Source organism: Hyalella azteca, unplaced genomic scaffold (genome assembly GCF_000764305.2).
Source record: "Hyalella azteca isolate HAZT.00-mixed unplaced genomic scaffold, Hazt_2.0.2 contig385, whole genome shotgun sequence".
In the NCBI taxonomy this organism is placed as follows: Eukaryota; Metazoa; Arthropoda; class Malacostraca; order Amphipoda; family Hyalellidae; genus Hyalella; species Hyalella azteca.
Genome location: NW_025930738.1, coordinates 328,889 through 356,808, shown reverse-complemented (window position 1 = coordinate 356,808; position 27,920 = coordinate 328,889). Strand labels below are relative to the sequence as shown.

Below are 27,920 nucleotides of genomic sequence, written 5' to 3'. Positions count from 1 at the left end.
TCAGAAGAACACCACAAGAAGGTTGGCCAAGACGACCGCCAGCGCCATGACAGCCAGGCACCGCGACCCGCGCTCACATGAACTTCCGTTTCTGGCTGTGAAAAAACAAACAAGTAAAAACATTAACGAGTGTAATAAATGCGTCATGAAGATATGTTAATCCTAAATTTCGTACAAACTATTTTTTGCGATAACATTAAACAAGGTTGAAGTTTAGTTTCCGATGCATGAATAACGTTTAAAGGTGAAGGTTGATTCTCGGGAACGTGAAGGTTCACGAGAATCAATCTTTCAGTTGATGTTATCTCACTACGAGCATTCCCCGATCCAATATGCTAATTATTACATAAAATTATAAAATAATATAATTATTCTTTCGAGGGAACCAGTTTGTGAACCGTCCCACTGCGCAACTTACTCCCTAAATTACAACCACTTGAGACCGAATTAAGTGGTTGCTTGTGACTGGTTTGAAATGAAAAATTATCAAATTCAATTATAAATAATGAAAATCAAAATTATGTTTTTTTTCCAAGATTAACTGTTATTAATGCTTTAAATTACAGCCATTGAGAGTGCGGAGAAACATCTAAGTCGCAGCTCACATCACGCCTGCACCATCGAGCAGTCAAGGGATGCCGGCCATCACCACAAAGGGTTTTTGGCGGCACTCTTCTCCCTGTTAATTGGTCTCACTGCCAAACTTCAAGTGCAAAAGTTACAAAGTTTACTCGTCGTTGTTGATCTTGCGGAAGAGTTTTTGTCGGCAGTCACCGAGGTGGGAGGTAAGTTTACAATCTAGCTAAGTGGGAGGCTGCAGCACCGAATATATTGGACAGCGAGTGGCGGCAAAACGACTAGTACAATGGCCTTCTAGAGCGCTTCAATCGTTATCCTGATAAATTCTAATCAATGTTCCACGCTTCGACTAACAGCAATATTCGATCAGCATGATTCTATAAGGGTTAAAAGGAAATATTTTTATTTGTGATAGGAAAATATCAATTACTAAAGGATCAAGTTGCAGTAAAATAACTATTTATCTTAACTGCAAGAATCTTGGTTTAACAGGAATGTAATCGTTCTTCGGCCATCAACTCCGGATGAGTGGCATAGTTTTCTCTGTGCAAGAGATAATCTCCATTCGAATATGACGGATGAAGGAATCTTTTCCATCCAAGAGATTCTCTCTAATAGATTTCCATGGACACGTGTGAGAAGCTCGCTGGGTTCTGCAGTGATGACGTGTTGCTTGTTCCTCAAGCGAGGTCGGCTTTTTTTGTACTAAGCTACTTGTGCGCGATGACATTTTCACCCGTTGTCATTATTCTTAATATTAAGTTAGTAATAAAGCCTTATTTCTTTTCACTTCTACAACTTTAATAATGAATCGTAACCAGTGCAAACGAGCAAAAATTGTATCCACAAGCTCTAACAATTTTGCATTAAACTCAAACGAATTTCAGTAGGAAGTATTTTTTACGTTTTTTTCAGTTGCTGTTGATGCGGCTCCACATTTCGCTTGTAACCGCTGCCTTTCTACTGGTTATAAAGGACCTAATAACTATTCTTATACCTAACAGTATTACGTAGAATTTATGTGACTAATTCCACTCTGATCTTGTTTCTCATGTCTTCTGTCATCACTCTTCGACTTCCTTCTTGCTCTACATCACTCTCCGACTTTTTCTTGCTCCTGCTTCCTTCTTGCTCTTGCTTCGACTTCCTTCTTCTACCTTCTATACTCTACAGCTTCTTGCGTTCTCGAAATTACTACTTGTATACTGATTCAACTCGGAGAGCAAAAATATGGAGCCCTCGACATTTTCAGTACTGCTTTCTTTTTATAAAACTCATTTTTTTGTACCAGAGCTTCAGGCATATCTATTTGAATATATTTACTTACTCCGAGTTGCTGGTAGTATCAGCTGAAATAATTCATTGCAAGACATAGGTGAGACATAATTCATTTTTAGACAATAAAATTTTCATTCACATATTAGTCACCTTGTAGTTCTCTTATTTAACTGCTTCCCAGTGCTGTCAAGTATTAAATTAGAATTTCTTATGCTTGAATTGAAGAAAATTCTCTCTAGTTTGCCACCTTCAGTCGCCGCTGCACCAAGGCTATTATAAAATTCCTGCGTTGGATAAAATCCTTCGACTGAGCCCCTCCCACGTGAGAAAAACTACCGACGGAAACACCCTGTAAGAAGCTCGCCTGAATCCTCTTAGAGCCGTCGCCGTGAGTTGCTCTTCACTTCGCAATCGTATTCTCGACCAGTTTTCCGACCGAGCTTTGTCATCCTCCATAATACTTGCCGGGATTCGTAGCAGAATCGATCGCAGTTTTAACGCGTCATTGACAGCGGTGAGAAAAACGAAACCGAGGAAGCCAAAAAACGAGCTTATTTTCACAGCACCAGCGTCTACATTTCTTCAAGTTCGTAATGTTTACTGTGATTCTGACTAAATGAATATTACGCCACCGCATCCACAGAAGTAAATCAAAATTTCTCGCGCAACTCCTAAACAACAGTTCGAGGAGGTCGCCTTTACCTAAGGTTATATATTTAAAGTTATGTACGTTTTTTATGTAATTGACAGAGATGAAGGGATTTTATTCAATTTTTAAGTGAGAGGAAATGCAAGAGTTCGAGCTGTAATTGTGACCAGGAATTACGCTCGAGTTCAGTTGAAGTCTGAACACGCGATGCAAGTCAGGTGCTAGGCTCGATCGATACTCAAATGGTTCTTAGTGCATTTCCGTCTTTCGTTACAAGCTTCATTCTCAAATGAATTGCTTGACAAATTGTATTTGCTTTCATCACAAAAGCGGAGAAGTTTCTCTCGCAAATCGGAGCCAGAATCGTTTTTGTCGGCGTCCGTTTAGCATAACAATACTGAGGACTGGTGAGCGACCCTGGTTGGCGCTGTAGCCTTGTTCGGGCCTACGGCTTTACCGGTGTTCGCACAGCTCCTGGAAATCTAGGACGAAAAGCGAATCTTCTTAAATTAAATACGCGTAGTGACGAAAGCACACTATAATAGAAATTAGTTCATCGACACGTGAACATCTTTCCATTGACTTCGTTTTTTATGACTCCGTTTGAATAAAATACTGCGTTGATTATTTGCGACATTTTGATATACACTTGCGACCGACAATTTGTTGATCATGTCGAGCATCGATGTTGTGTCTGACTTGAAATTTTATGCATACGGCCTCGCCACATCATTATTCCTTATGTCATTTAGAATCTTCTTTACTTCCACAAATCTTTATGCATTAAAAAATAATCTATGTAGTACCCGTCATTTTAAAAATTTGAATCTGTTCACTTTTGCTGATTCGGATAAAGAGCAATGCGAACGCTGAGGGGTTGACTATATCTTTTTGTACAATATATTTTAATTTTTTGGCAAGATCCCCCCTTCCCAATAGCTTTGATGTGGATTTTATATGAGTATAAACCCTATTAAACATTCTCGTATAATAACCACGCAATTATTGACAAAATTAGTTTTCGTCAATCCTTGTCCAAATCATCTATCTAAATAGACCAAAAGAAAAAAGATTTATTCGTTTGGAAATGGACATAATCCTCTACCCAGTAACGTTTTTTACGAACACAACTTTAAATAATTCAGTTTCTACAATTTCTTTATAATAAAGCCATATGGTGATCGTTCATAAAGATGCGGGCTGCACTCGGCGCCAATTGACTGGCTTTGGAGAGCATCATTAGCGTGATTATTCTCGTAATTACCAGAAGAAATAATGCATAAATCCATGGCGCTCTACAGATTATGTCGAGGCCAGATAAAGCGAGAGCTAATGCATCTTATCAAGCAACACAAACGTTCCCGGCTTCATTTAAACGTCTATTTTATGACGAATTTAAACATCTTCCAACGAAGAGAACTATTCTCAGTTCTGTCACACTGAAACTTTGGACCAGGGCGCCACTGACAACGAGATTGATTCTAATAACTAAATTCATTTATTCATTCGGTGAAAGCAGGAGATTTGACGTGAAAATTATTACCTAGTTTTTGTTTTTTAATTGTGCTGTTGGGTTGCTGTAGTAATGTTAATTATTCATCAATAGTAGTAATAGCTGTTATTGTAGTAATATTAATTATTTATCAATAGTAATAATAGGTTAATGTAGTAATGTTAATTATTTTCAATATTAAAGGCATCAATATAATGCAATTCTGGGGCCAATGCTTGAAAAATTGTTTCGTATCTCCTGGAATGGCAAGTTGCAAACCCTCCTTTGGGCAATTAAATGCTGTTACCGTTGTTCTTAAAATAAATTAGGGGAACAATTTAACATTTAATTTTTTGCTACTAGAAAATGAGTTGCTTTTAGAGGAAAAAAAGGCAATTTTCTCGTATTTCAATCAAAACTTGAGTCAATGTACCTATAACCTCAAAAATTAATAGGCATTACAGATAAATAGATATAAAAATGAGCCTCTGTTTATTACATTTATATTAAGACTAATAGTTACATTTATAATACAATTGCAGCCCCCCCTACCTCTGATGAGACCCTCCCTGTGTTCGAGCACGACAGGCATGGCCTCAGGGGCGCCGCCCTCCCGGTACACCGCCGACACCGTCGCCCGACACCGTACCTCCAGCTCGCCGTTAGCATCGAAGTGCTCGTCCTGTACCTGCACTCAGAGAAACAAGTGAGACTTTGTCAAGATAGTGTTCGTCCTGTACCTGCACTCAGAGAAACAAGTGGGACTTTGTCAAGATAGTGTTCGTCCTGTACCTGCACTCAGAGAAACAAGTGAGACTTTGTCAAGATAGCTATGCACTTTCTGCCTGTGTCCACAATATTGACACAGTTGGACCTGGAAAAAAGAAGCAGCTGTGCTACATGCAAGAAATTTGAATTCTTCTCAATTTGAATAATACGTATAACCAATTAATACTTCTGAGTATGACTGGCCCGATACTTCAAGCCGTAGTTCAGGAACAGAGACATTAATTCCGCGTGCCACAAACTCCTGCAACGTTTTTAAACGTTGCAGGTGTTTTGCATACGAGTGTAAATACCTCGGATGCTTTAAAGAAATATTGAGGCCAATGATTTTTAGGAAATACTTGTCATTAAATTATTAGCCGATATAGGGAGGGGATTTATGTCCTACAATTTTCCGATATAGCCGCTTCCGTTTCGTCAGTATTACAATTCCAGGCGTTTTATGCCTTCGACACGCAACCAATTAGGCAACAGTGTGTTTAACAAAAAATTGTAGCATATCAGCGGAAGTTCAATAGCCCTCATATTATTTGCTCTCAACGTCATCCACTTCATTAGTGATTGAGACCGCTAGTAAAAAAATGATTGAGACCGCAAGTGTAAAGAGATTGAGATTGAGACAGACCGCAAGTGTAAATAAATCCAATTCACAAGCTTCCCCTAAAATAGAAATTAAAATCTTGCATGTCATTATAAACACTAGTCAAGAAGTCATTCTGTTGAACGATAAGATAAATTTAAATTTAAATTTTCAAGACAAAAATTCTGATAATTTGCTCACCTGGAAGGTGAGGCCGAGTCTCTTGCTCTCGAGCTGGTCCCGGTGCACCCAGGGGTAGTATTGCTCCAACTGGTGAGGTGCCGCCTGGGCCCCCAAATATTGCACATTATTATTTATTATAATTTATTGCGCATGCAACGACAAAAACTGGAATAATTAATAATATCTCACACTTAAATAAAATGTAACTTAGCAGTACCACATTCATTTTACTACTGCAGCCCCGGGATCAGTTAGAGTGTTGAACAAAAACAAGTTTATGCGAAGTTCTCACTTAATTCCTTCAGGAGCTATTTCAGCTCGAGGCCTGTGAAGTTCTTGTACAAAATTGGCTTGCACATTATTACGTACGATTCCCATTTAAAAATTATGAAATTATTCGCAAATCGGATTTGAAGCTTAAATTTTGCTCGTATCTCCCATATAATTGCTCGGTGCGATAAAATAGTGTATGTTATAACCTCACACTTCGAAATGAAAATATATTTATTTGTGTCCGCTTAATTTTGCTCTGGCAAGATTAAATTCAGCGAAGAATATGTCGAAAATAACTTCACAATTTCATCAATTCAAACTCTTCGATCTCTCCAAACTTTGCGAATAATCAAAATTATCAAACATAGTTTGATACTTCGATCAACCTAACCCAATTTATCACATAATAAGTCTTTTAAACTTGAACGCAATTAGATCTTCTTAAATTGAAGGAATTTTGTTCTGAAATCATGCATTGGGATTCTGAATAGTGCATAACAATAGTGTCATGATTCTGAATAGTGCATAACAATAGTGTCATGATTCTGAATAGTGCATAACAGGATACACAAATTGTAGGAATTATCGATCCTGGAACATGCCGCGGGTGTGCGTGCTGAAATGATATAATTATTATTTTGTATCAATAAGTGTAATGCAAACGAAGCATATGAATTTTTATTTATATGCTTATCCATATCTCATGAATTTTGTGCCAAACGATCTACCTCATGGAACTTTTTTTAACCATGAAAGGAACCTTTCTCAACACAGGAAAGTTCAACTTAGTGCAAAGTTGAAAGTTGAATTGAAAACTAATATTAAAGAAAATGAGAAGTAAAGCAAAAATAAAAAATTATTTACAAATAAAAGCTTAGGAGCAAATGAGGCATGAAGCTCGACCTCGACGCCGTTGATGAACCACGTGAGTGTGGGCGCAGGCTTGCTGCGCGCGGAGGTGCAGTTGAGGTGAGCCGTGTCGCCCACCTTGTAGTGGCTCCTGCCTCCTGTGATGGTGGGGGGCTGCGACGGCAGCTCTGAACAACATGTATGCAGTCAACATTATTATTTGCCATATTAGATATTATATATCATATATATTGTATTATGCAATAAACCTTATTATTTGCCATATTCGATATTATATATCATTTTATATTGTGTTATGATATATCTTTTGTAGTAAGATTAGGAAAACTGACTGTAATTGAATGTATGATGTTGTTTCAGTGATGGCTTTGGTTAGAGATGGAATAACGGAGAAATCGCCTTTATCTCCATGAAATTATTAGCATATTAGATTAATGGGTTGACGGAAATAATAACATTTTTTGGCTCACTTACACTAACTAAGGAATTTGAATCATTATCATCAATTATTGATTGTAAGAAATTCAATATATTAAAGAAAAACCATTCATGTCTTGCATAATTTTAAGTCTTGCAGATATAACATCTTCACTGAAGCAGACTTTGAGGCAATATTTAATATTATAAGAAACTTTATGAGCTACTGACTGTATCTCACGAGTTTAACTGGCGACGAGCTGAAGAAGTCTTGTCCACTCCATTAATTTCAATTGTTGTTAACAAGGTTAAGTTTAACATTATTTTGGTGAACAATATTTTTTACTCATTTCAGAGTGAATGTTCAAGAATGCAGGACGCACCGACGACGACCATGACGGACTGGTTGGTGTAGGTGCGGAAGTGGGGCGAGTCTGCCGACACCTCGCAGCGGTAGATGCCCGTAGACGCGAACGACAGCTTCTGCAGCAGCACGCGCTTCTCGTTAGAACGCGTGATCTGACAGACCAAGAAAAAATATCATTATAAAAGTATTCTTCATTATATGGAATCATGAAACATTGTCTCATGGAAGTTTTATATATGTTGCAACTATAAAAACATAATGAAAACGATTACTTGATTGGCAATGACTTTAATGAAAAAGATTAATTACACATCAATAAAGAGAAGAATCTCACCAAAGTTTTATTTTAGTTTAATAAAAAATTGTAACATTAAACAGACACGTGAAGAAATTGCTCATGTTGTTTGTTCGATCGGTTAATTTGAGCAACAAATAAAATGGAAAAAATTTGAAAATTTATGCTAGATGTTCAATTACAGTCTGTGTCAAAACGAGTAGAATGCTAATCTCCTCTTTGAAGGCAATATAAAATGACTTTATTTGTTATTAGTCCTGTTGATGTGTTGCGAGCAAGGTAATCAAATTATTTATTATAAAATCCATAATAAATCGTGAATAAAAATTTCCGTTATTAATACTGAAATTCATAAAGAACTAATGTTCGACCTATATATATATTTAACTTTTATACTAAAACTTTATATAATATACATTTTAAATAATCGTCCTCTAGAGATATGAGTGAATAATATTTTGATACCTGCATTTACATCGACCAAGACACCGCATCAGTCTAAATATACGATTACAAATTCAGTTCATTCACAATCTTGTAGAAAGAAAGTTCTTCTTCATTAACGTTTACACAAAGTTGCATTGCCAGCTCCAACGTTATTTCAACATTAATTACAGGTTATTCAAATGAATTTCTCTATAATAAGTCCCATACACTCTTTTTCTAATTACACCTTATTCAAATGACTTTCTCTGTAATAAGCTGGAAGACACAAGGGTCAGCTTGCCGTCCGACATCGTTCTGTGCCCATCACATACACTCTATTATTAATTACACATTATTCAAATGAAATTCTCTGTAATAAGTCATATACACTCTATCATTAATTACGCATTATTCTAATGGCTATCTCCGTAATAAGTCACATACACTCTATTACTAATTACATGTTATTCTAATGACTTTCTCTGTAATAAGTCACATACACTTTATTATTAATTACACATTATTCAAATGACTTTCTCTGTAATAATCACATACGCACTATAATTGATACTTGAATAGATCACTACGCACGACATCGGTTCGCTGTCGAGTGTTGACCAGGAGGGAGCATGTCTCTGGGAACAGGCCTTCATTCATTGCAGAACACGGCGATAAAGCACGCAGCTCTGTACACAGCATCATAAATTGAAAAGAACTGAGTCAACATAACAATTTTATTGCCTCTGTTCTCGTTTGCCCATAAAAATTTGTTATAAATGGCAATCGGCACGGTAATGTTATCGTTTATGTGTGAACGACGCTTGAGTTCAATTATCCTTATATCGTAAAATTTCACACTTTTTTAGTGTCAACTGCTGAATTTAAACTTAATTTCATCCAATGGTAAATGAAAATAATCCGGTAAGTCTAAGCCTATTTATAAATACGTCTTAAAATGAGTCAGAAATAAGGGTTTAGTTTAGCTCCAATATGAGTTATTATTCAGAAACAATCAGATTCAATTTGTCATGAGTATAAGATTTTGAATTTTTCAAATATATCAGTCATTAAGCTAACCCAAATGCAGCTAACGTACAAGCTCTGACAAGAACGCACTACTCGACGCTCTATATAGGTTAAAATTAATAATGGTACGTTGCTCGGCATCTATAGACACTGAATACTTCAATGAAAATATGCTTTTCATTTGTCATTTTCAAGTCCCTTACTGTCGTTTTCCAATTAATAAAATTAGATAACATTTTGACCGCTGTGGACTCATCATTCTAGAGACCATCCAACTTCTGGTTGGTTCCGTGCATAACTCAATATTTTGGTCTGTATACAGAGATCCAGTAGGTAATAATTATTTTAATATGATATCTTGAGCCATAGGTCTGCAAAAAAAAATTCTCAAAATTCGTTTAAATCATCACGCTCCACTTTCAAGCGCGCTGTAGAAAACAGTTACGCGGCCATCAAAATGTAAAGCTGGGCAGCTCCATAAGTCATCATATGGAGATGCCGCGCTGAAGGCCATCTCATCTCGGAGGTGCGATATTGCGCCTCGTCGCCTCCATTAGCAGCTTCCATTAAAAGCCATCGCAACACCGTCGGTGGCTAGGCATCGACCATTGTATCAGTCCTGGTATTATGCCTAATATTTTCAATCGGGGACAGAACGTTGGGAATGGGACTCCTCTACATTGGTCGCTTGACCGATGGAGGAACTGTAGACCTCACTTTCAAAGACAGAGTTTTAGGCACGCAATAGGAAATAGTTCAAGCCTCAAGGCAATAGTGTTTAATAGTGTCTTTGTTGTTCAAGTCTCAGAGATATCGCTCCAATTAGTATGCTTTACTCGGAGGTGTGGTTTATCATAAGTGATTTTTTCCAAAAGAGGCAGAACAGATTATTCTAACCTTCATAATTTATTTATTTGTATTAAATGTCTGTGTGATACTCTATAGCGTCACCAAATATTAACGTGAGTTGGAAAATGGCCTTTTTAATGTTTCTAAGACGGCAACGCGTCGCACCACGCATACGTTTGGTGTTGGTGCCTCCACATACATCGTCGTAAGGGATGACGCATTCCGGACCAAATTACAGGATTACTGCGAGGTTTTTGCGCCCACACCTCAGAACCGTCCTTTGTTGCAATTACACTTCAAAGGCGCCGACTTTTGCTCCTACTCATCAAAAACGTCGTATGTTGCACACACACAAACGTCGTTTGTTTCACCTAGACCTGAATTAAAGACACCGTTTACTGCACCCTACTCCTCAAAAACGTTGTTTGTTGCACCTACGCCTCAATTGATGACATTCATTGTTGCAGCCAATCCTCAGAGACTTCGTTTGATGCACCTAAACCTCAATTAAAAACGTCGTTTGCAGGCCTCACTGTCGATTAAAGTCACTGTCGCACCATTGCAAACAAGCTCCTAAAAATCTATAAAACTCCGTCCAACGTTTTGACGACCGTGTATTCATATTACATGTCTGTCAATTTCAGAATTAAAGTAGCAAATGTTCATGAGTTACCTGTTGAATGACAGGAATCATGAGAATTCCTAAATACCTGGATTCATGCATTAAGATGCATTACCAGGGTAAGTTCATAATGAGTAGTTTCGTGCGAACGCAATCTAGGTAGTTAAACAAGATCAGAGCATTAAATAAGCAGCCCGTATTAATATTTTGCACTTTAGTTTACAGTAAAAAGTATACTATTTTATATTTTTTAACTTTGTCTGACATGAATATTTTTAAAACGAAACAAGGTCACTGGTGAATTATGTTTTTTGCCACAGATTGTGACCACTTTGATGTATTTATACCATTTATATGGTCCAAATTTGTATATTTTAGTTGATGCATATGTTGATGTGTAAATTGGCTCTGTCCTTGAGCGTTCACTCCTGACGTACACAATTTGATGTTATGCTTCAAGCAGCGGAGGGCTGATGCTCCGGGGTTTAGGTGGATGATGGATGAAGCTTTCATGTAAAGTGCCAATGAGGCTAAGATGGCGCGAGACAAGGAATACTTCAAGCCTACGCAAAGTTTAAAAAAACTACAAAAGTTTTGCTAGAGAAAATCGGCTGATGCTAATGACATGCAACGGTGCAAGCTTAGCCTATTCTGCTGCAGCTCTCGACGGTCAGAGTCATCCTGTTGCCGATGCTTGAGAGCAGCGTTGATTTAATTTATGAAAGTCCGTTAATTTTAATAATTAAAAGTTATAGCCTGTTGCGTTAGTTTATGATGTATTCCGAATACCGTGCATCGTATTTGCATGTAAGCATGACTGAGTTCTAAAATCAAGATTTATAAAGGACGCAAAATTTTTCAAATCATTTATTGACTGATTTTTTAATTAAATCATTCTTTTTGCTATTGATCTCACTTTCGAATCATATCATATCATAATGATGTCAGCGCTGAAGAATAGGCCCGATGTGGCCTGTCGCCTATTCTTGTACTTTTCGCGCCTTGTCCACAGGAGATCTAAAAGCAGGTCCTTAATTGACTGGATCTTTTCAGGACTGACGATAGTTTTAAATAGCTACTAGACTTCCACCGGGTTCGACATGGTGCTAGGCATTTCAAGTCTGAACATATATTTTTCCATAGCTTTATCTAGTCTTTTCTTGAACGCGTTCATGCTCGGAGCGTCAACGATGCAAACAGGGAGGCTGTTCACGTGTGGGAGATTCGAAGCGAGAAGAAATGTTGGCGCGTGGATAAGTTGAAAATGCAGTTTTTTTAGTATATAGCCGTGGCCCCTGTGGTGGTTCTTGTTTCAAATTCTAGTAATCCTTCTGGGACCTTGTATAAACCATGAGTATAATTGTGTACGTCAATGAGGTCACCACGTAGACGTCGGTAAAAGAGGCTTGGAAGCTTAATTATATCTTTAATCGATCTTCGTAAGACTTGAGTATTCTGGATTCCTCCTGCCCGGCATCATCAATCAGGTACCCGTGTCTGGTTTGTATTGAATTCATTAATACAGAGGGCAATTATTCCTTTATCGTAGTAGTTCCTTCTTGCTCGACTATGTCATTTTAATTATAAAAGATGTCATCAGATCGAATAGAAAATCATTTAAAATGTTAAATATATAATTGAGAGCTTAATTTTATTTCTTTCTTCATTTCTGTGAGTTTCGACATTCATGTTCGGAGCATTCATGATTACCGTTAACATGATCTGTCCTCGGCACAAGTTCTTCTTAAAGGAAGCAGAGTGGGATAATATATAGGACCAAAATATTCTTTCAGAAAAATATGAAATACGTAAATTGCCAGACGTAATCTTAAAGACGTAAATTGCCAGCCACACGTACATTGCTTCTAAGGTGCGCAAGCCATGTAACAATCAAATATATACGCAGGCAAGTCGTCAATACTGTATCTATGAAACACAAGCCCAGCGTTGATTGTATCTAAGATACGCATAAACAGAAGTAAGCCTCTCACGACGATGAGAAAATCCTCTCGCAATTTTGTTCGCTGTTGTAAATGGATGCTCAATTATGAGCCTCTGATTATCAGGCTCTGGGGGAAGGTTTTGGACCCGACGTTATTTGTCACTTCACGCTTCGCTTTCGCCAAATGTCACTCAGCCATGAGTTATACGGTATGAACTATTTGAGAATTGGTGAGGCATAATGACCTGAGAATAATTGAATATTAAGTGAAACATTAACAATAACGTAAAGTGGGCAAAGAAATAGGCGCATGAAATAGGCACATGAAAAATTGCAAACTTTAACATTATATGCTACAAACTGAAATATACTTGCAAACTTAAAAAATAGTTGTAACCATATTTACAGCAAACTATAAGAATAGTTAATGCCGACGTTAATAATTATCTGTGTAAAATGGGATCATAATGCACTGCAAACCGTGATAATTTTTACTGCCAACTGTTATAATATTTGCAGCGGAATGTTGTAATATTTAGTATACGCACTAATAACCTTTACGCTAATATTTTTTCGACAGGTAAATCGGTCATACACTTCAATTTATAGTTTCTCATTATGAATGTCATTTTACATTAAGAGAAAAAACCCTTTTCTTCAGTTGATACGAAAATTATGTCCATTCATCATTTGTCCAAATACCCAAAAACTTTAATGACAGTAAAATTATTTGGGTTAAATTCTAAATGCACGCATTGTTTCTGAGCCTCGTGATCTTATATATTACGCCGCTCACCAGACACACAAAATAACCAACCCAACCATCAATGACGGCGGTCTCAATAACGCGTGACGAACGAAAGTTCCCGCGGGGCTTCTCTATAAATCTTCGTTAGGCGTGAACGATCAACCGGTGCTGAACATCGCGTCGAGAACTTGTTTGCGGGGAGTTGTTGCTGAGTTGCTTAAAGACGTTGCCAAATAATAAATATTGGTGTCATCATTATTTCTTATGATGCGATGGACCCAGGGACACTTTTTCTGCCATGCTGAAATGCTTCCTCGATGATCAGATTTTGGAGGACGGTGCTTGTTGTTGCCGTACCTTGAAGTGCCTCGAAGCAATCGCTGGATTTGAAGATAAAACCAAAAATGGTTCTTATATTCACGTAGCATACAAAGTGAGGAGAGCAAAATTTGTGCGTTGGTCTTCATCAATGGATAATCACACTTGTACGTCTTCTAATTAGAAGATACATTGCGCGTTTAAAAAATATTATCGTAGCCACAATTAAAACAACAAATTATTATTCTTTGTGCCTTCACAATAATATTATCCGACATTTACTCACATCCGCAATGAAAACCGACATTGTCTTTTTCCCAATACTGGCGGTTGGATTTGCCGCCCGTTTTCATTGACAATTTTTTCTTATCAGGAAGGGGAGCCGCGATCCCAGGGCGCGGCTCTCATTCTCTAATGTCGCACGAGCATTTTTGACAGGCCGCTGGGGCTTTTTTCTGAAGTTTTTGAGCGAGCACCGATGGAGGAGTAAAATATGAAGACATGAGCACCACCTGAGATCCCAGCCTCTCCCGGGGGGGCGTCGAGGCTCACCTAGCTAACGCTATTAGAAATGGACGGCATAACTTGGACGGCCAACCGTCGGCCATCCGACGGTGAAAGATACTCAGAAAATTTTATGGGCGATATTGCTCAAATAAGGATACAGCTTATATATCCACAGCACGAGCCGAGAGCAAACGTAACACTGATACATGTTTTTGTCCGCCCAAATTGGGTCAAGATGGACCAGACAAGGGCACAGAGTGCTTCTCTTTATGGACAAAGTTTCACTCATTTTCATGAGTGAATCATATGAACAAGAAGTTCGACAGTCAAGCTTCGTGTCCCGTGGTCTCAAGTCGGAAATATTTCGACCACACAACACCGGCCGTCTGCAGACTGTCTGGTAGTCCTTACCCTCCAGTCAAATGACGTTGAAGCAACGCTGATCACGTTTAAACAACGTTTAAAAAACGTTCTTTCAACGTTATATATCTGGTGGGTTATAGTAGGCCTACCGTGTATGTGTGCTTGCACCCACCGTGTGCTTGCCGTGTGTGGGAGTCGTGTTTGCAGTTTCAATACTTGTGTCTTTCTTTCATCTATAATTAATAAGATACGAACGTCTCAGAAAGTTCGTTTTGCTTAGTGCACTTGTTATTTTCTTAATTACAACGTTGGAAATTTTCAGATTTACTAATCATTCACCGCAAGTTCGTTTTGCTGAGTGCACTTGTTATTTTTTAATTACAACGTTGGAAATTTTCAGATTTACTAATCATTTACCACATCAAATTGCGATTGACTTTTATTTGTTTTCAAATGTCTTGTCATTGATGAATTGAAAAATTGCGTTGAAAAGATTGACATTTTTTGCCCTTGATTGATTCAGAAGAAATTATGGTGAAAACCTGTCGTATCGCGTCACCTATGATTTTAGTAAAAAATTATGCTGAAAATCTGTAATAACGTGTTACTGATGAATTCAGTAAACATTGCGGCGAAAACACACCACGAGTCGGCTCTTTAACTGCAACTAATCCATGTGTCCAGCAAATATAGTACGATTATTATCAGGCACGCGGCGCAATTATTATTTCCACGTACGTTCAATGTCACGGAAATTAAAATATTTCTGATCATCGTGATTTAACGAGGATAGCTGTTATTGGAAAACTAAGAAATTTGAACTGCCGAGTTTTCCAGCATTAATTAGTTTCCGTCCATTTATTTAAGGTAAAAGACTAGGTTAGCTAACTTTTTTACAATATCAAGGTTAAACAAGGTTCTGCGCTTCAGTGAAACCTCTATTGATGAGCTCTGAATGGTTCTTATTATCAAACAGGACTGCATTTAATGACATATAATCAAAGCCACCTGAAGTGATTAGCGAGACACAATGACGAGTCTAGACCTGGCCTAATCACACTCATTACGAGAACGCGCAGCCTTTTGATGATCTACAGCATCAAACATCACAATGTTCCTTCGAATTATCTATAATGAAAAGTTATATGGATATTCCAGCGGATTTTCAGACTGTGTTTCGACACGACCAATTTAGGAACAATTCACGTTTATTTAACGTTTTATTCTTACCAGCATTGTAAAGTTACTACATAAACAGCAGTGGCTTAAGAGGTTAAAAAATTTAATGCATAAAAAGATGCATTAATTTAATACATGTGTAAAATTTTATCGACATTTCAGACGGAAAATCTCGTTTCTGTGGCCAAGAGCAAACGACGACTGAATTCATGCATGTTGAAGTTCACCTCACCGCGTATCGTCTTCGCTGCAAAGATGCTAGCCCAGGCGCGCCATGAACCTCATGGTGGTCCACCACCACGTACTTCCTAAATAAAAGTTATTGGTGGAGCATCGATGATTATCGGTGGCTATAGGTGTACATTATAGGTGAAGCACCGATAGCGCATTAATCCGGCCTTTGTACCACCGAAAACCTGCCGATGGCCACCCTAACCGAAAAGCTCTTCTTCCACTAATAACTATACATTGGCACCGGTGGTGCATCGATGAGCCACCGATGGCGACTTTAAGAATGAAATCGATAAAAAATTTATTAGTTTCAAACCCGATGCATTTGCATTTGCTGATATTGCGTCAGACGATCACACTTTCCGAGGACTACGTACGCTCATCCACCATGGTAGTACAAGTAACAATGTCCGACATGAAGCACGAACAAATTATTACAGTACCATACACGTACCTCGTGAAAAATGGCCTCGAAGTAATGTCCCTGCCCGCAGGATTCGAACTCCGATCTGCCGTTCGCGAAGCCAAGCCTCTACCATTGAGCCATCGGAGCGGAGTTGGTATTTGAGTCATTTTAAGATACTTAATTGGAGCATTGCAATCAATTTCATCAAATGACAGAAGTTAATGCCCCCGTGATGATTATATAGTTCCATTAACGATTTTATTTGAACATGCTGTTATATTCGAGTAAACAGCCGCTGAAAGAAACTTCTTTTATCCATAAAGACAATGTTCCAGCTTAGAGCAATGGCCACGGGAAATTGCTTGATAAGTATCGAAGTTTCATAACGTGAACATTACGCCAATTTTAACATAGGTTCGATTCGAAATAGTTTCGCCAAGAATATTCTTGTGTGAAATAAGGAATTGATATCGCAGGATGATTTTAAAATTTTAGCCGTAAAATACCTTCACCACTCTGTGTCAATTTTTTTAGCCTAATCTATAATTTTTGCGTAGGAAAGATACCGAGACCACTTCATAAAAATTTAGTTTTTAAACTCGAAATAATTATCTGACAGTATAAGCAAATTTCCAATAAATAAATACACTTCACTTTCTAAGTTTATCGGCGTAGATTATCGAATTCTCACTCGTTTCTCTTTGCGTATAAATGCTACTTTTAAGTCAGGCAAATTACAAGTGTAGCATATATTTCAAGGATGACATGATGAAGAATAATAAGAAAGAAGCTCAACTCCGACGTGCGTCAACAAACGGGTATGAACGTTCAACATGTACTTCTCGCTCGCTGCGAGAGGTGCCGAGCCACTGCCGACTACGTCAGCGTGGCTTTAGATAAATGATAACTTGGCAATATTATAAATATTATGAAACACACTTAATCGATCCTTACAATGTATACTTAATGATACAATGAATAAGTCTCAATGGATCGCAATATTAAAAAACAGCACGTTGGTACATACGTAAAATTCTCAACACATTTACGAAATATTTCGGGTGAACATGAAAAATTGGATTTGCCATCATCTTTTGGGAAACTGTATTATTTGCAGCAAAATTTTTCAATTTCCATTGTTCCTTCGACAATTTATATAAGGAGCATTCTGATGGTAGCTTCTGCTCAGTGGCTTCACAATTACATGAAATAATTGTGAACAAATTGCTTTTGTCACTCAATTAAACTCGTACTTACCGAATTCGTACTAAAGTTTCGCTAAATATACTTAAATCAAAATTTTACTAGCCAATCACTCAAAACGAAGTCATTGTTTCTTCTTGATCTCGGATGACCCGCAACTCAAAGGTACCTTACTGCGTAGGATAAATTATATAGTGGCAAATTCCTTCGTGATCTTCGCAGTTGGGCAAACGGTTATTGGTGGCTTATAAGAGGTTTGCCTGCAATGTGCCATCGATGGTTCATCGATGACCGCCACCTAAACTCGCCATCCTCTCGATTTATTATTGTTTTGTTGATGATTTTCGGTAGATGTGACCCCTCATCGTTACACCACCCATATTCTACAATCGTCACCAATAATCATCGACGCACCACTCTTAATTTTTATTTGGATTTGAATCTCTGATCATATATCGTTTCTTAATATATTGTTCTTTCCCAAAAGATTGCAGTACAGCAAGAAAAGTCAAACGCTCCGATTCATAACGACATATTTCATTGGAATGTTTTTGTCAACCCATTGTTTTTACAAGCAGAATATTTCATATTGCACTTACAGAAGACTCTCTTAATACGGGACAGAAAAAATGTATAATAATTTTTTCGTCATAAGTATGAATCGGCACTCGAGGCCTCTATGAACTGTTCATTCGCTAAGTGCTGTCACCTCAAGACACGTCTTCTCCGTTTAGAATCCCTGAGGCCATCTTACACAGAAATACTGCCAAGGTCACATATGGTACTTCACTTTTACGCCGCAGTTCTCGCACGGGAAGTTGCGACTTTCATACAAAGTCAAAATACGTTTTATGAGACGCCGCTGTGCTACATCAAAAGTCTCCCTACCCCTCATCGGTACAGACGGGCCCTCCAAATCTCAACTGTCGGGATCATAGCAATGAAGGAGCCATCGTGATTGCGTTGACGCTTAATAAGAGAAGAGCTCTGTAGAGTCAACTGAATACAGAAGTTCGACTTACTGAAGGAATAGAAATCAATTGAATTTCGTCCTGAAAAATCTCCTGTGTATATATTGATAAGAGTTATCATTTAGAGACTCATATAGAGAGAGAGACTCAAATCATTTCATATTAATTCGCGTTTAGTTACAATTATGTGTCTTTGATTTCGTCAATACAGAATGCGTCAGCAAAACTGTACAATCGATTCATTATATCTAATAAGGTCTGAAATATATTTATTTTCGATCCATCTCGACTTTTTTTCGTCGCACAATTCTGCGTTAGTGAATTTTCAGTGTTTATTGTATTCACGAGTCGTCCCACTAAATTTCTTAGCAGCCTTCACTACCAAACTATGTTACTGACAACAATTTACCAGAAGCATCTTAAAAAATTCATGACCATGAATAATCTTATTATGAAATGTTTAGTACAAAAACTGTCACATTATCCATTTCAACTTTATGAAATATGCTGGATGTGCGCGAATTGTGGGAATAAGTTCTTTAAATTGACTCAGGCGCATCTTACGTGCCTGCTAATGCACTCGCTGCAGACAATTTGTTCCAGAGAACTCAATTGTGGGCAGCGGTGCTGAGGCCGCAGGTATCCAATAGAGAGGACGTCGTTATCCTTCCATTTGTCGACACCCAAGTTGTGGGATGCGCCGCAGTATCGCTGCTCAAGTGTCCGAACTCCGCAATGCTATTATCAGAAATCGTCTCCGCTCTTCTTTCCTCATCAACGTTCAGGACTCTTTGTTTCAAACGCTGCAAGGGAGATGAAACTCTAAGGGAACGTTCATGTTGGAATGAGGTAGAGACTCTTTATTCCGAATATTGCAAGCAAGAAGAAACGGTTTAGGAACTTTCATGGTGGCATGAGAGCAAGACTCTTTGTTCCAAGTTTTCAGTTATAATAGTGCACCGCAAGAGAACTGCGGTTGTGCCAGGAAGTTTTCACATAAATAAATATTTCCAGATATATTTCTAGATTACCGAACTTATTAATATTTTCTTATAGCTTCGCAACCGCTATATGTAATTTTTTACCACTCATTTTCGAGTGGCAGAAAAGAGAGCAGCTGGAACGGCCTATCAAGACGGCCTATGAACGGCCTCAAGAGCAGCTGGAACGGCCTATCAGTCAACAGTCGCAGGAGCAGCTGAAATGGCCTATCATTCAACAGTTGCAGAGCAGCTGAAATAGCCTATCATTCAACAGTCGCAGGTGAAGATAAAATAGCCTATCATTCAACAGTCGCAGAGCAGTTGAAACAGCCTATCATTCAACAGTCGCAGGCAGCTGAAATAGCCTATCATTCAACAGTCGCAGGTGAAGATAAAATAGCCTATCATTCAACAGTCGCAGAGCAGTTGAAACAGCCTATCATTCAACAGTCGCAGGTGAAGATAAAATAGCCTATCATTCAACAGTCGCAGAGCAGCTGAAAAATCCTATCATTCAACAGTCGCAGAGCATTTGAAACAGCCTATCATTTAACAGTCGCAGGTGAAGATAAAACAGCCTATCATTCAACAGTCGCAGGTGAAGATAAAACAGCCTATCATTCAACAGTCGCAGGTGAAGATAAAATAGCCTATCATTCAACAGTCGCAAAAAACAGCGATAGTGAAACAACAGCAAAAGCTGCATCAACAGCGCAGCAACAGCAGCAACATCAAGACGGCACGACTGCCACGGTTGGGTGGTCGCTTCGAGGGCGATCGGCTCATCGATTGTCTGGCGTTCTTGTGTTATTCTTATTGTACGGCGTGCGTGGAGCTCCTCAAAGTACCGGCGCCCCATTTGTTTGTCGAGAGGCCATTAGATCACACTTTAAAGTGGAGCTGTTTTCCACCCAAACACGATCAAGGCCTGCCAACGTAGCGCGCAATTGAGACGTCGCTTCATCCAACACGCGTGTAGTCTTGCAACTAGAAGGGCTTCTTTAACAAAACACGTTTAATTTATTGAAACAAGAATAATTTCGTTCTTTAATATATAGAATGGTTCAACTTTGATCTCTACGTTCTACGCATTTTCAGACAAAATTTATTGAGATAGAAAATATTTCACATTAGACAGATTTAAGATGAAGACACAGTAGGATAAAAATTATCGTTCATCAAGCGAGAGAAAAAATCAATTACTTGGATAATTCGGTGTTTATTTTTGCATATATGTAGCTTCCCCCGCCCATATAGCGTGAGATTGTTTCAAGCTTACTAGAGCCCGTTCATATTTTTCAATTGGCTTACTAGCTGCGTCATCCATTGCAATATGGCGTTTATTTGTCGACGTAGGCCGAGATTAAAAAAAATCTGCTTACAACCTTCGTATTGTCTAGACGAGGTTCATCGTAGCAGAGGTTGTCGTGTTAAATTCACTGAACGACTTACGTAGCTGGTGCTGATGCCCTCAGTTTTGTACATCGACAATAAACATTTCGATGGATACACGTACCGCAGATGTTACTTTCAAGAAATGCGCTTGCCGGATGAAGATTCGTCCTTTTACTCAATAGAATTTACTCAATTGAGTATATTCAATTGAGACGAATTTAAGGACGAATTTACCCAATTTACGACGAATTCAAATGACGAATTTACACAATTCGTCCTTTTACACAATTTTACTCAATTGAACCCACATTTCAATGGGTGTACGGAATGTGTGCCCTGGTCGGTGTACATGCATCAAGAATAAGCTTGCCTCTTTCTTCTATCTCTATTTTCTCGGAGAGACTACTATATACCATATACCATATACCATATAACCATATACCATATACCGTATACCATTTAACCATATTCCTTGAGATGAATATATAGATTTGATTGACACGATTGGAGGATTCTCCCTAGATGATCATGTGTTGTTCTGAAGAAGCCAATAATCAAGTTGTTCGACTGTCGTGAATACTGGGTAATTTGTATTAGTTTCAGCGAAGTCGCGATTCTCTTTTAGGTCTTGAAACACATATGGATAATATTGGTTCGATAAAATTACCAGCGTAATTTTCTCGGGCACGAGCCATTGCGGTCGATTTTAACGTAAAATCAATAGTTTGTATACTTTTTTGGAATCGCTGCCATTTTAGAGCAAATTATTTATTTATTATTATATAGAGGAAATATCTAAATATTATTTAGAATAAAAGTAGAAACGGACTTCGGCTCCCTTTTTAGCCTCTCTTCTCTTACTTCTTACAAATTTTCATTAAAAAACTATTAACTAACCTTATGTTGATAATGAATCGGTTATTACATTGTTCCTCAGTCATTCAATTATTGAATCAAACTAATGTCATTTATTATTTCACTGGGTGAATCAACCTCCATAGCGATATTTAATTTGCTCGACCATTTTATACTAATTATCGGTGTAAACAACATTTCATTTTTTCACATCCTATGTGTTAGTCTCCTTTTTACTCATTCATAGTTGCACATATTTAAGCAAAATATTCTATCATACAAAATTGATGACAAATGGTGGGAAACCTTCTCTCGTGTTAAACACGATATTTCCAATACACCCATTGCACATTTTAGCTCTATATAATAACTCTAGGCATTGCATAACGTAGCATCAATTCAAATTTAGAATTTAACTCAAAACTAGCCAAATCCACCGTTTATTGGTACATTTTGACGTATAAAATAAAATAGCGTCATTCGTTAACTTGAATCAGCTTCTTCATGAGAAAGAGAAATAAACTACAACATATTATGAAATTCTAATTAGTTTACCGTTTCTTGAAGACATAAAGTACATCATGTGGAGCAATGATGCAAGACTGCATAATTCGTCTCATTCGACGATCCTGCAATAAATCTCAGCTATGCAAGGTGTCTTTCTCAAGGCACCTCGTCACACGGCAGGTCTTTATTAGCCGCTGCTAATTGACGCCAAGTCTACTGCCTTACAATAATTGGGGCTAAAGCGCTTAATTCCACCTTGTCTTGACTGTCTGCAGGGCGCAAGTCCCCCGGCTTGTCCCTCCTTTCTTTCACTTTCTCACTATTTCTCTCCCTCAGGTTGAGAGAATGAAAGTTTGCTCGATATTAAGCTCTAAATTTTTCATGCTTAAAATTGGATTCAAATTTCATGGAACATTTTTTTGCGTTTTCTGACTCTAAATCATTTTTGGATACTCGTTTTCGGCTCTAAAATATGTGTTATGAAAACTCAAATAAAAAGCATTGCCAAATCAGCACACGAATGTATTTTCTTTAAAGAAATATTGAATAAAACAAAGTGCAGTGATCTTAACATGCAGTATTTCAGTTCATTTAAAGCCCTCTGAGACTCGTTGGGCGCTGGGAAAGCTTAAGCTCAGCGTTCATTTGCGTCGATTTCCAAGAAGGTGAAGTGAAGAGGCTTGACAGCAGCATGAGTAGCTTTAGCCATAATAATAAGTGATGCTGCTTGAAAATTTCACGCCTAATAATGAAATTTGCATAAACAGACAGCAGGGCAGTTTTGCAGCCATAGTGCGTTCCCTAAGGACACAAATTCTGCCTTCAGTCGACAGCAGAACGTGGGCGCCAGGCTGCAACATACGGCCGAGCTCCTGTGGGCATTATGTTTATAACTGTACTCCGTATATCTATTGCTGTAAATTTAAATCAAACTTGCTTCCAGATGTTAAACTTTTGCTTGGATTTTTCTGTTATAACAAGAATTTATCCAACTCTAAGCATTCAAGTCTATCATACTAGTGATATTAATTACGTCACTGAATGTCAAATGTAACCTTGGTCATGAAAAAGTTTTTCGAACTATATTCATCTGATGAGTATCACTGTTAAATATTTATTTAATACGTTCTTTAAAATCTAACTATTGACTGTGAATTTTGGGAAGATTTATGTACTGCTCCACAACAACTGATGATACTCAGGACCCAGGACGATAATATTGAAGAGCTTTCTCAGTAAATTGGTCCCCAGCATCAGCTGTGGTGGTCGCTTCAAGCATCCTTGAACTCATCTCCCAAACTCTGTCCTCAGAGCAAACTAAGCCCGCAACGATTTGAAATCAGCCTCTACGGCTCAAACCCGATAGATGATACATTTAAGTTCAAGATTGTTCTCTAAATAGATGGTCTAATGTCTAAATGTCACTCGATTGCTTGAGCTGCCTTTTCAATGAAAATTTAAAGGCAACAAATATTCCATAAGAAGTTGGTGTCTTTATAGGAAACGTTTTGGAGTCTAGCTTCACTATCCGCTCAAAAATTCTACAATAAAGATACAGAAAGTATTTCTTTAAAGTCTAAATTTAGTCTCTAAAATCAAGTCTGGTAAGATTTTTCGACATTATCGCTACTTGAATTATTAATGTATATTGAACGGCCTATTGTCAGCCTCGAAGTTCCATCAGATGAAGCATTTTCATCGAGTAAAGCATCATTGAGATGGAATTTAACCGACGCAGATGACGTGGTTTTGTTCCGTCTCATCAAGGGGCCCGTGTTGCTGCTGAGTGACCACTACGGCAGCGGCTCGTCCTGCTCGCCTGCTATTCAAGACCACAGCGCAAGGCTCTAAAATTTAGCATCAAAAACTAATAATTTTTTAGACTTCAAAATTTCAAGATTTTTCTCGAAATGAATAATGAATTTCCAATCTTTTGAAGGAATATTCTTTACGTTGTTTCAGGAACATTTAATTTAGAAAAAATTCGAACATATTTTTTTAATATGATGAATAAATCCCAAGAATCACCTAAATGACTCATACGAGGCTCATTGCAATTCATATCTGAGTTTACTATGAAGTACCTCACTGGTCAGTGCAGCGAGATTCGTTTAGTTCCGTAATGCATAAGTCATCATGCGCATAGCTCCTCATCAAGTGCTTCCGATTACATCAATAATTTTCTGTTGTCAATGCTTCGACTTTAATCCTTCAAATCAGCACTTCTATACACCATCGATAGATATATATCGCTTACAGCAATTTGATGTATTTCTTATTTTAAGTTTCAAGTGAAATGCTTTGCATTAACACCAAGAGCTCCTCAGAATTACTTAATGCAACAATCTCCGAAAACGTCACAAATAAAATTTTGGTTTTCTGTCCTATATAGGTGTATCACGACAATCATATATTCAATAATTTACACGAGCGATTTTATCGTAAAGTTCGCTAACTATGCTTCCAATCAAAAGCTTATTACGGGCAAAGTAAATTACTCACTAGACTCATTATAATAATTGATTTCGGACTGTGATAATTTCAACTCGTCAGTGTTTAAAGTGAAATTAAATAGGTAGATATTGTTTAAAGTCATATATTAAGTAAGATTCCTGTTTAGAAGTAGAAATTCATTTGGAACATAGAATTTTAGAAAAGTATCGATAAAATTCAGTCGATATTCCACAGATTCCATATTGAATGTTGATTAAGTTTGGAGTCAAATCTAGAACCTGTTAGAGAACCCGATATACTCATGCCCTCAACGTCATAGGTTAGCTACAGACGCTAAGTGTGTTGTAGGTGTGTTGCTTCTTCTACCGCTACCGGCCTGGAGCCATACTTTCAAAACTCGCTAAGTGAACGTAAGTACTTACGCTCTATTTTCTTGTCTATGATTAGTGGATTTTGCTTGAAAGGCCGTCAATGATTGGCTGATGAACTTACGATCTCTTAACTTTTTTTTGAAAGTATAGGCCCTGATCTGAGGGATGGCACAATATTTCTTTCTAGTAAAGTGCACAAAAGTTAGCCTGGTGATCTCAGAGTGGATGTTTGCACAATTGGTCATCAGGTATTAAAATATTTAAAACGGAAACTGCAGTGATTGTTAAATGACATCTCGTGCAGATCACACATTCCTCATACGAATTGCTCACAGATTCCCTCAGTTGATCAAGCCGCTTGATCAAGCATGATTGACTGCGTAGGAACCAGATTGAGGCTTGAAGCGTGGCTTGACTGCGATTGGTAGAAAGTTTGATTCATGTAAGTGATTGATGGAAAGATGCGCATATTTTAGGAAGAAAAAGGCCAAATCAGTTATTTAAACCTTTGCTTTTCATCATAAGCAACACATCACCTCAAAAACAACAGCTATCGAACGAACAACAAGACTGAACTGATCCCATTTCTTATAAGATTCAGGTTTTGATAAAAGGATTGAAGGCCTGATTGAGGTTGATTGCAGCGCGCGTCAACTGTTTGCCTTAAAGGTGCTTGATCAAGCCGATTCAAGTAGGTGATAGGTAAGTATAATCACGTTGGTAACAGTTAAGTATACTCGCGTAGGTAATAGGTAGGTATACTCAAGTAGGTAATAGGTAAGTATGTAATAGGTAGGTATACATCAGAGGTGGGCAGTAGCGCGCTACATGTAGCGGCCGCTACTAGCGGCCGCTACATTTTCAGTAGCGGTAGCGGTAGCGGCTCTACATTTAAGGCAATGTAGCGGTAGCGGTAGCGCCCGCTACATATTTAAGTAGCGATTTACTCACGTAGGTAATAGGTAAGTATACTCACGTAGGTAATAGGTAAGTATACTCACGTAAGTAATAAGTAAGTATACTCACGTAGGTAATAGGTGATAGGTATGTATACTCACGTCTACGATGACTCCGGGCACATCGAACACTTGCTTTGGTCGCTCCTGGCCATACAAATATCTGTACACAAACCAAACATGTATTAATGTGAGAAGAATGTAGTGTAAATTACAGGTAAGTTGATTAACCGCTTCTGAGTTAAATAATCTATGAAAAAATTAACATAAAATCCCATCAAATCGATCGTTATCGCTTCCCATTTTTTTATATTGTAGGCTGACTTATTGCATTCTTAATATTTTTAAAATGTTATTATGTTTTTTAAAGAAAGTATCGCTCACTCTTCAATGAATTCTCATTCATCTGATTTCTTGCTGCAAATAATTCTAAAAGATGACCTCCGTAACAGATGGTCCCAGTAACGCCTGCTACAAGAAATATTTTAGACGAAATCTATTTCAGTATATTCCATTCCCACTTATTTCAGTATATTCCATTCCCACTTCAATCTAGCTAGTTCATCCTTCTCCTTCCCTTGACGTTACCCTGCACATCTCAGCGCCCCGCATCTCACCTGAAGAACTCATCGTCGTCTTTGTACCACTTGACGGAGTAGAGCGGATCTGTGCCTTCGTCGTACTGACACTCAAGCTGCGCGTCTTCCTCCCGGAATTTATAGACAGGCACCGCGACTCCGTGCAGACGAAGGGGCTTTTCCTCCCCAGCCTCGCCGGAATGGACCTTCTTCCTGTCACTTTTAAGTCGAGAAGCGCGATCAGTTTTGCCGTACTGATGCGACGACCGCGATGAGGCGGGATTGTGGTGGCTGGAAGTCGATGGATTGTCATGGCCCACTGATATACGAGTACTCACTTCACTGTAGCGTGTGTTGTACGCTCCTTCCCCTGTACTATGACGAGAGTTGTACGTACTGTCGCCTGAACTTGGGCGGGATTTGTATGGAACCGTATTGTACCTGGAGTTGGATATTGTATCTGCCAGATATTTATTAGAGTCGCGGGATTTATCTGCAGGGTTGTATCTTGAATCACGCGTTGTCTCGTCAGAGTTGTATTTGGAGATGAAGCTTTCGTCAGCAACGTTGTATTGTTTTTTGAACGAGGTTTCCTCTTCATGGTCGTGTGAATTAGAAGAACCGTCAACTGTTCTGTATCGGGAGCTGTATAAATAACTCGGCGTATTGTATTTGAATTCGTGAACATCAACACCATTTGTGACTGGGTTGTTTGCCTTCCTGAAGTCGCCAGAGAGGTCAAGCTGATCACTATATGAAGTGTCTTGAGGCTCATTGTGTGAAGAGGCATGTGGTTCACTGTATGAAGTGGCATGTGGTTCACTGTATGAAGTGGCATGTGGTTCACTGTATGAAGTGACGTGTGTTTCTCTGTATGAAGTGTCGAGCTGCTTGTTCTCGTAAGGGATGTCGTAGCTGTCGCTGCCGCCAGCCGTCCAGCAACAGCCGCTTACTGCCCAACGACACAGGAACATCATCCAAACGTACAGTGCAATAGATAAATGTATTTTATAGTGTATTTTAATATTGTATTTTAGTAGTTTATTAGTGTACATTGCTGCATATGTATGATAATAAAGTGAATATTAGAAAATTAGTTTTCTGATAATGAGACTGAAATGCGAACAATATGATTTTCCAACAATAGTTTTCTGAAATAAACTATTGTTAGTTCTTGATATTAAATTTAAATATTGAAATAGATGAAATGTTGAAGAGAATGCTATAAAAGAATTTAATTTGAATATATTTTATGAGGAGA

At 38.2% G+C, this 27,920-nt stretch overlaps 1 protein-coding gene across 1 annotated transcript; it reads right to left on the bottom strand.

Moving 5' to 3' along the window:
- Positions 1-27,633, bottom strand: LOC125177607. Its single transcript, XM_047879637.1, has 8 exons — positions 26,699-27,633; positions 26,184-26,244; positions 7,491-7,626; positions 6,724-6,857; positions 5,566-5,649; positions 4,764-4,790; positions 4,551-4,686; positions 1-95 (listed from the first exon to the last, which is right to left on the bottom strand). The coding sequence occupies exons 1-8, from the start codon at positions 27,631-27,633 to the stop codon at positions 1-3; spliced, it is 1,608 nt and encodes a 535-aa protein (XP_047735593.1).
- Between the last annotated feature and the right edge of the window lie 287 nt (positions 27,634-27,920).